The sequence below is a fragment of the Leptonychotes weddellii genome, chromosome 9 (assembly GCF_054177405.1).
Source record: "Leptonychotes weddellii isolate Sample4059 chromosome 9, ASM5417740v2, whole genome shotgun sequence".
Taxonomy (NCBI): domain Eukaryota; kingdom Metazoa; phylum Chordata; class Mammalia; order Carnivora; family Phocidae; genus Leptonychotes; species Leptonychotes weddellii.
In genome coordinates this window covers 43,454,138-43,463,629 of record NC_138377.1, presented here as the reverse complement: position 1 = coordinate 43,463,629, position 9,492 = coordinate 43,454,138, and the positions used below count along the sequence as shown (strand labels likewise).

Here is a 9,492-nt window from a genome sequence, read left to right as displayed (position 1 = left end):
AGGATCATGACCTGAGCCGAAGGCAGTCGCTTAACCAACTGAGCCACCCAGGCGCCCTATCACCAGGCTTTCTAACATGCTATTATTCCCTCTGCTCAGAACAATTCTGCCTGCTCTCTTCTTATAATTCCGATTTCTCTTTCAGGTTTTCAACTTAACCTATCACTTCTACAGCAAGTCCTTTCCTGTCCCTAAAATTTGCCTCCACAGCACACTGTACTTCCCATTCCATAAGTTACCACACTTGTAAATTATTTGTTGGTATTTCTGAGTTTCCTTTGAGACCATACCATAAGTTCTTTGAAGGCAGGGATAGTATGAATCTCATGCACCATAGTGCCCCCAACTACCTGGCATAAGGATTTCAAGAACTGAGAAGTATGGTGATAGCATTAAACAGAAATGGAGAACTCAGAAGGTAGAGTGGATCTGGGAAGCCCAGCAAAATAATGTGGGGAATAAAAAAAGAGTCTGGCAGGGCTCCTGGGTGGCTCAGTTAAATGTCTACCTTTGGCTCAGGTCATGATCCCAGGGTCCTGGGTTGAGTCCCGCATCGGGCTCCCTGCTCGGCAGGAAGCCTGCTTCTCCCTCTCCCACTCTCCCTGCTTGTGTTCCTGCTCTCGCTCTCTCTCTCTCTTTCAAATAAATAAATAAAATCTTTAAAATAAAAATAAAAATAAAAAATAAAATAAAAAAAGAGTCTGGTTATTTATATAACCAGTGAAAGACAAATTGGGGAATCAAGTAATATCAATTCCACATTTAAGCTACAACGATTTTAATAATTTTTTAATTTTTAAGGGATTAAAATCTTAATTATTACAAGTCTGTAAATGATAGTTAAAGTAAAAAAAAATCTATGAATGGTTAGCTTATTCAATATTTTCAATTAAAGTTCATTTAACACTCAACAAAATATTCACTAGGTACCTAATACAAGGATAAGACTATGCTATACACTAGGCAATGATTAGTTTTTAAAGATTAATTTTCAAAGATTAATGACTATTTCTATTAAATACATATATAGAAATGGTGTCATATTAATTAAACGATAGGCTTTGGAGTTAGTTTGCCTTGGATCCAAATACTGTTCCTTTACTTACTAGTCATATGATCTTGGGCAAATTACTTCTATTCTTTCTCCTTTATTTCCTCATTTATAAAATGAGGATAGTAATAGAATCTGTTGCAAAGGGCTGTTTTGAGTATTAGATGAGTTAACGTGAAAATTATCTGGCCTAATACTTGATACACAATGACTACCCAAAGAGTGTTAGTAGTTATCATGATACTTATATGGTATAATTCAAAACTTAAGAACATAAAGTAGAACATTTCCTTCAATAAATAATAACAAAGTTTGGTTCTATAGCCTTGCCAGAGTGAAGGTAGAGATATAAAAGGAAATAAAGGCATAAAGAGAAATGAAGAGACAAATTCAGAGAAACACAGAAATAAAAAGAAATCCTAAAAGGAGAGGAAGAAACACTGGTGAAAAAGTACAGCTGTGTTTTATAAAAGCTTAAGCAGGTACCTGACAACGGGCAGGAAGTCCCTCATTTCGGATTTACAAGTTTTGTTGTTAAACAGAATATAATTCAAAAAGATTTTATGATATTTTCAGAGAAGGAAAACACAGGACTAGTGCTACATGTAATAATATAAAATATAATAGTCTTCAACAAGTATTGGAAAGGATAAAATTTCTATGGGAGCCTCAATTTTTAAAAATAATTTGTATTCTGTTAATAACCTGTGTAATAGAGAAACTAAAAAATGACTAATTGGATTTCTAGAGAGCCTCTTTTGTGCAAAATCATATGTGCATGTGCTCTGGCTAACTTTTTGTTCTCTTCGTCCAAAGCAATGTTCCTAAAATCTTTTATTTCCTTAGAAATAGATGTCCTTTCTCTTTAGAGAAAGATCAGACTCTCACTACAGAATTTCAGGTATAGGGAGAAGGGAAAGCATTTATGGATTTCTGGGAGGGGAAAAAGATCTGATTCTAATTTTGGCTATCTCTTACTAACTTTGGGCAAACCAGCTAGGAAAATAAAATGATATAAGTAGTTTTAATTAGTCTAGTAATCCTCGTTCTTTCCAGAAAAAGTGTCAACCAGTTACGTTACATATGTTATACCGCAAAATTTTTTTTAAAGTATCAACTGGTAATTATATGCAGGATAAGTTTAGTTTACATTGCTAATTAATCTTTGTGGCTAAATCTATTATAACTAAAAGAGTAAATTAGAAAACGAACTCTCAGACCATATTAAACATTTATTTTCAAATATTAGACTGCAAACACTCTTTACCTCAAAGTCATCGTCATCTCCCTCAGTGTAATGTGCATGGTTGTCTGGATTATTCACTTTGTCCAACAGCTCAACTGCTAGGGCCCTAGAGAGACCTGGCTGCCCTACAAACGTATGCTAAGTCAAAACAAAACAAAGTTTCATGAGTATGCTTTTACATCAGTGGTTTATAGAAAATGTTATTTGTACTTTTTCATTCAGTAACTATCAGAGACAAGCATATGGGAGCATAATACAAATAAATTAGAGAAAGTATTAGTAAAAATATTAATCAGAGAAACCATAATTATATATTATCAAACTAAAGCACCCTTGTGGAATAAGTATATAACATGAATTATTTTTCTAAGTTATCTGGTCTACATTAGGTGTACAATTACAACGTTGGCTATAACAACTAGACATTGAATACTCATGTCACTATAGTGATATATGCAAATGAATACTGAGGTACAGTCCATATCACAATAAGAAAAAAGCATTTGTATTCCAAATTTGCATGCATTTAATTCAGTAACATTATATAAATGTACAGAGATACCTAATTCAATTTTGACATTTAAATAAAGTTTCCTTAGACTGCTGTAATCATTGACTTTCTAATATAAAGGTATTCTACAAATACATATACACACAGAGCATTCTATAAATTTACATAAGAAACCAAGAAAAATGACAGCAACATTTTCAAGCGTTTTCTCTAAGGCAGGGGTTGGCAAACTAAAGCTGATGGGCAAAATCTGGGGCACTGCCTCTTTGTAAATCAAGTGTTGTGTATTAAAGCCATACCCATTCGAGTATACTGTCTATGGTTGCTTTCCTGCTTCAGTGGCAAAATTTAGTAGTTGTAACAGAGACTGTGTGGCCCCAAAGCCTGAAACATTTACTACCTAAGCTCTTCACAGAAAGTTTGCTGACCCCTGCAGTAAGAGATCACTAAATTTTTATATTAAAAATCCTAAATACTTCTGTTCAAGTGATATGCCTACTTACTGCATGACTACAGAAAATTCCCCTATAATTTAAATTGACTTACAGTCAGAAGTCTTTCAGCGGTTGGTCTTTTTTTGGGGTTTTTGGTTAGTGCTATTTTGACAAAATTATGGAATGTTGATGACCTTCAAATAAAAAGAGACATGTACAAAAATATTTCACTAATATTAGTTATTGGTGTTACTAAATAAAACTAATTTACAAGCAGTTAGGAAGTCTGAAACACATGATTTTTCTCTTAGGCCTCTTAGCTCCATATAAGCCAAAAAACAAAACCCAAAGCACAGTATATTCCTTGAAAACAGGTGTCAGTTTCATCTGTAAGAAAGATGAAATTAGTTGACAAATCAGTAACATATAACCTCTAAAAAATACACTAAAAACCAGAAATGGGCAGCTGCGTCATTTATAGGATTTATAATCTTGTGTTCTAGATGCCACTTAGGAATCAAAATGGCCTTTTCTCATTGCTTAAATTAATATAATATATAAATGTTTTCCTATACCAGAAGAATGGCACGGAGGTATGGTGGGTAATGTAAAAGATTATCTAAACCCTTATAGGGTCACTGAATTTCTTAGGAATAAGGGCAACCACATAGCAGTTCTCTTGCAGAGAAATCAAATCACTGCATTATATTTGGTGACTTGTGGTGCAGATAACAGAGTCAGAGTACCCTGAGACTGGCAAAGGTCCTCCAATGGCAACAACTGCTCTGGAATCTGACTGTGAATTTAGCCATAACAGCTAGTAGTCATTCATTCCTGAATGTGAATATCCCGTCATTCCTGCCATAAAGTCCTCCAGTTCCAGTTGCTTAGGAGCTTAGGGTAACAAGGATTAGGAAGAAACCCCTATCACCACAAAAGAATACAGCCACAGTAGGATATAAACTCCTTTATTTCCAGTGTGATTTTCCCTTCACTCCTGGCATCATCCCCAGAATGGCCTGGCTCCTAAGTAATACTTTGCACAGACAAGCCAGTAAAACATAAAACAGTAGTTTAGAACCTGTTTTGGGGACAGGCCTCTTAAAATCTGAAACAAGATATGGACTGTCTCCCTAAAGAATGAATATACACAGAGAATTTGGGGAGCCCATGGGCCTCCCCCAATAAGAGATCCATTAAATCTAGATGAAGAATTCCTGAATTTAAGAACTTGGAAACTTTTATTTGCATGGTTTCTTTTATTAAATGTATGGGAAAACATTACCAGAAAAATAATTCTGAATTTTTATCATCCAATTAAAGATGTCCTAATGGACTTTAAGAAGAGGCAAACTGCTTTACTTAGTAAGAGAAAGAAGAGATTAGGATGAAAATAAATATAACCTTTTTGAATATTAGGTAAGGAAGGCAGAAAAAATCAACAGTGATAAAGTGTCATGGTACTTGGGAAACCTTTTCATATTACCTTCCATAAAAGTAAACATGTCATTAACAGAAGTAACAGAATCCAAGGCAAAGATATGAATCTCCAAAATTTTAATCTATTCATCACCAATGGTTTCCTGACCACACCTCTTACCCAAGCTTCTAAAAAACTAAGAAAATGATCAGAGTTTTACCAGAGCAGATTATAAAAATCTTTTGGATTGACATGGGTTTGTTCCTATTCCTTGTTACTCTAAGTTCCTAAGGAACTGGAATTGTCAAGAAAATAACCCATATCCTTGCCACAGCTCTGCAAGTAAATTAGATATATAATTTCAGGTAAACTGTTTAATAGCTCTGGGCTTCAATTTCATCATCTATAATGTAAGGGACCTGAACCTGTCTCCTTTTCATCGGTAAAATTCTATAAAACTATGTATTCTTTAACTTACCATTTTGTTTTGTCCTTTAGTTTTGGAGGCTGAAAATTACTTTTTGACATTAAGAAGAGGGCCCTGGAATAAAAATTTCAGTTAAGGAGCAATACTGAAATACTTTTATTACTTCATCTAATAATCAGAACGAATATTCTGTAATGCATTTATACAAATTAATATGTAGGCACTGACAAAAACCGGTATGGAATATGGAAATTAAGTTTTTTTAAAAGATTTTATTTTTTAAAAGTTCACCAATAATGTGGTTTTTAAAATAAATAAATAAATTAATTAATTAATTAATGTACTCTCTATACCCAACACGGGGCTTGAATTTGCAACCCTGAGATTAAGAGTTGCATACTCTACCAACTGACCCAGCCAGGCACCCTGGAAATTAAATTTTTTATATTTTAGATACTTTATAGAAAACTTCTCCTAGCTATAGAGAGGATATTGAAATTTCAAACCAGCTCTTATTCACAGGGTAAAGCTACCAAATGTTAGAGAAGGGTTTTATTACAATACTGTTAACATATATAACTAGCATTGTATCTTAGGCACAAGTATATATAGTAATTATGTATCATTCTGTAACAGACATGATATGTTATTCTAACATCAGGTTGTACGCTTAATGGAAGATTTGTTTCTATAATTATTTTGGGTATATAGGCAAATTATATCTACTTCCTAGTCTTTTCCCCTCTTTTGGACAATAATTTTCCACATTTTCTCATTATGAATGATGTAGAAGTCAACCTGCAAGAGGACTTTATGAATTCACCTTTGACTCATTTTCTAGGGCTGTGGGGGCAGAAGGACGGAAGATTTAAGAAGGAAGTTCTAAAATGCTCTATTTCAGCATTTCCTACAAAACCCTTTACAGCTTTCTAAGCAAACTCCTTAGTATTTTTTTTAAATACCAAAGATATTTTATCTTTTTAAAAATGAAATGATTCCTATATAAAGTTTATATTCCTACTACCCTGAGACATTATTTCAAATCTTCTGCTCTTCTTTAGTCTTTATATAACCAATTATTATATTAGGTAATACTACATTGTTTTTTCACTAATAATCAATCTTCCATGTTGCTTTGGTTTATACATATGTAACAGCTGCCCTTAACTGCTAAAAAAATTTGCTTAACAATTACCAACTAAAAGAAAAACAAATTTTTAAAAACACACAATTCAGCAGCTATTGCACATTTAGATTTTTTTCCATTGTTAACCTACAATGGGTAATTCTTAGCTTTTCCTTTTCTTGGATTATCTCCTAAGTATAATTTTCCAAGTAGTAGAATCAATGAAATATTTGTATTGCCCATAACAAGCAATATCAAATTATTTTCCTGAAGGTCTCTACTTTTACTGGCATTCCAGCTAAAAGTAGATATCTTTTAACTTGTGTATCTTTCGTTACTTAGGAGGTCAAATAGCTTTCCAAGTTTCTTTGTATCTGGTACTTACTCATAAACAGTCTATCTTTTGCCTATAGAGTCTCTAAATGAATTCCTTATGTAATATACACTAATCCACTATCATGTTAGGACACTTTCCCTACTCTGTTTTCTTTTCAACTTTCTACTATTTAACAGTTCAAATTTTAGCTCAATTTATATTTTCCTTCAAAATATTAAAAATCTTTTCAAAGACTCTCAAATATTTTTCTGAGAGACAATATGCCCTAAAATGTAAATAGTAATTATGCTAAGCATAGCTACCTCATCATCCCTGGACAAAAGAAAAAGAAACAAAATCAAAAAAGAATAGAAAAAAAATCTCATCTATATCTTTTATCATTTGCTTATAATTCTGCTTAGAACAGAAAAAGAAACAAGTTTAACTGATGAAAGAATGAATGTAAAGACTTAAAAAAACTTTTTAAATGATAACTGCTATGTCCTAGTATGATGATTAAAGATTTGTTGTATGGAAAAGCTTCAAATAGTACTGATGATTCACTCCATGCTGCCTTAGGAACAGCAATAAAAGAGAGCAGGTATTAGGTGTGATTGATTACCCCTAGGTCCCTTACAACACCTTTACTATTTTGACATATTTGAAAATGAGCTGGGAACACCCAAGTTATCAATATTTCATTCTCCTCGAAAACTTTATTAATAACTGTATAATTGTAGATAGTGAGAACACCTCATTGGATGAAGATCAAACATAGGCGGTTGAAGCTCTCCAAGTTCAATCGCCGTTATTCCCACTGCCCAGATATCACAGAGCTGGTTGTAGCCACCATTCTTTTCTACTGCTGCAACTTCTGGGGCCATCCTAGGAGGAATCAGTGAATATAACATCTTTAGTTTTTAAAAATGATAGGAAATCTGCTATTTTTTGTTATATTTTTGTTATATTCACTAAACTAGAGGGAAAGAGGCTGACAGATGTTTACTGGGAAAGACTTAGTAAAGACGACATATATACAGATATACTCTTTCAAAATTCATTATTTCAAAATCTTGGATCTTCTCTGAAGACTCGTGCTCTGAGGAAAAACTGTGTTGTCTTACTTTAGGTTTCTGTTTTGTGAATCTTGTCATATAATATGGGAAAAGAAAAGAATACCTAAATCCCATGAAATGTTCCCAAAGGAGGTGAGAATGAATCAGCAGGGAGCTATGGCAGGGTGAAGAGCCTCAACATTTCAGAGGACACAAGTGCAAATGCAGAGAGACTGGAGGAGAGCACGGAACACCTGGCAAGGTGATAGGACAGTGCTCCTCAGTGTATGATCTAGAGCCTTCCATGGAGCCATAAATTGCTTGTTATGAGTCTATGATAAGTACAGGAATTGAGAGTATTAACTCTTGTCCAAATACATGATCATTTTTTAGTAATTCATTTCTAACTTATTTTATAAAAGTATCAGTCTGTCATGAGCAGGAAATTTCAGAAAATTGGTCGTTCACCACAGGTAGTTTGAAAGGGTCTAAAAAGTATTTGTAAAATGAACTTCAGAAGTAGGAGCTAGATAATGAATAGCCTACTGATTATATAAGGAAGTTTAGACTTTATTGTGAAAATGGGGTAATTCTGGGGGGTAAACTCGATCTAAAACTCATGGCAATGTGAAGGACAGTATGAGAGGAGGTAAAAACAGAGTGGGGTAAATGAGCTGGATGACTATTTCAAAAATACAAGGGAAAAAAGATAAAGGACTTTTCAAATGCAGTGGCTGAGGAGACTGAATGAAAGGGGTTGACTGAAGAGACTGATTTGAGTATAAAATGCTTGTGGATATTAGAGTAGAGCTATTATCAAACAACTGTGGAATATACCTAAGACTGAAGGTCAATTTAATAACTGAGTTGGAGTTATTTGTTTGGGATTCAGTAGTATATAATAATGGCATTTGAAGTTATAAAGTATAAATATTACTCGGGGGAAATACTCTTTTTTTAATGTTTACTATTTTAAAATTAATTTATATTAAATATCCATAAGGTAAAAGTTGCTTTTATTTTTTTAAAGATTTTATTTATTGATTTGAGAGAGAGAGTGAGCATGAGTGCAGGGGAGGAGCAGAGGGGAAGGGAGAAGCAGACTTTCTGCTGGGCGGGAGCCTGATGTAGGGCGCAATCCCAGGATCCGGAGATCATGACCTGAGTCGAAGGCAGAAGCTTAACTGACTGAGCCACCCAGGCACCCCTGGAAGTTCCCTTTATATGTACTTAGATTACAAAAAGTTACATAGCACAATGTCTCTCAACTTAAAGGTGGTTAAGGATATAAAATATGTATACTAAAAATGCTGATATGTAGATGTACCCTGTTATATGCAAGTACTATGTACATAAAAATGGATATAGGAGTAAGGAGAAGAAGATAATCACTACTATGGAACAAAATGACTAAAGGCAAGTTCACAGAAGTTGAGCTGGAACCTAGAGAAAGCATATGGGTTTCAGCTCTTCTGCCCACCAGAATCAGTGGTGGGTAAGTGGAGCACCAAGTCGACCAGGAATGTTGCAGTTCCTGGCGCAGTGGGAAGCAGAGCTGTGATCTATCAGTCTACCATGAGTGAAGAAAGGCAGAGTGTGTGCCAGTTTTAAGACCAGGCAGGACTTAAGATAAACAGAGAAGATGGATATACTAGGGAGGTAATAATACCTAATATAGTCAGGGTACAAAAAATAAATTTTGACTAGAGAAGAATGTTCACAGGGGAGGACAATCACAGAAAGAGACTGAGGAAGGAAATAGGCATATGATGAAGGAAATTCTATAGGTAATCTAACTTAGCTATGTTTTCTTCTAACTTTTATTTAAGTGATATTTATCGGGCCTTTATTTTTCCTGTTGTTATAATTGATATGTGTTGACAAAGAGAATTTGGAGTATATGGAA

The 9,492-nt window shown here is 34.1% G+C and overlaps 1 protein-coding gene across 4 annotated transcripts in view; it reads right to left on the bottom strand.

Moving 5' to 3' along the window:
• MAP4K5 (mitogen-activated protein kinase kinase kinase kinase 5) overlaps positions 1-9,492 on the bottom strand; it is a 109,538-nt gene that overhangs the window by 39,490 nt on the left and 60,556 nt on the right. For all 4 annotated transcript variants that reach the window (XM_081830539.1, XM_031025696.2, XM_081830540.1 and 1 more), the window contains 4 exons: positions 7,285-7,416; positions 5,141-5,203; positions 3,355-3,436; positions 2,319-2,435 (listed from right to left, as the gene is read on the bottom strand). In XM_081830539.1, the coding sequence (XP_081686665.1) occupies positions 2,319-2,435; positions 3,355-3,436; positions 5,141-5,203; positions 7,285-7,416 (394 nt within the window). The remainder of the gene's footprint in view (positions 1-2,318; positions 2,436-3,354; positions 3,437-5,140; positions 5,204-7,284; positions 7,417-9,492) is intronic.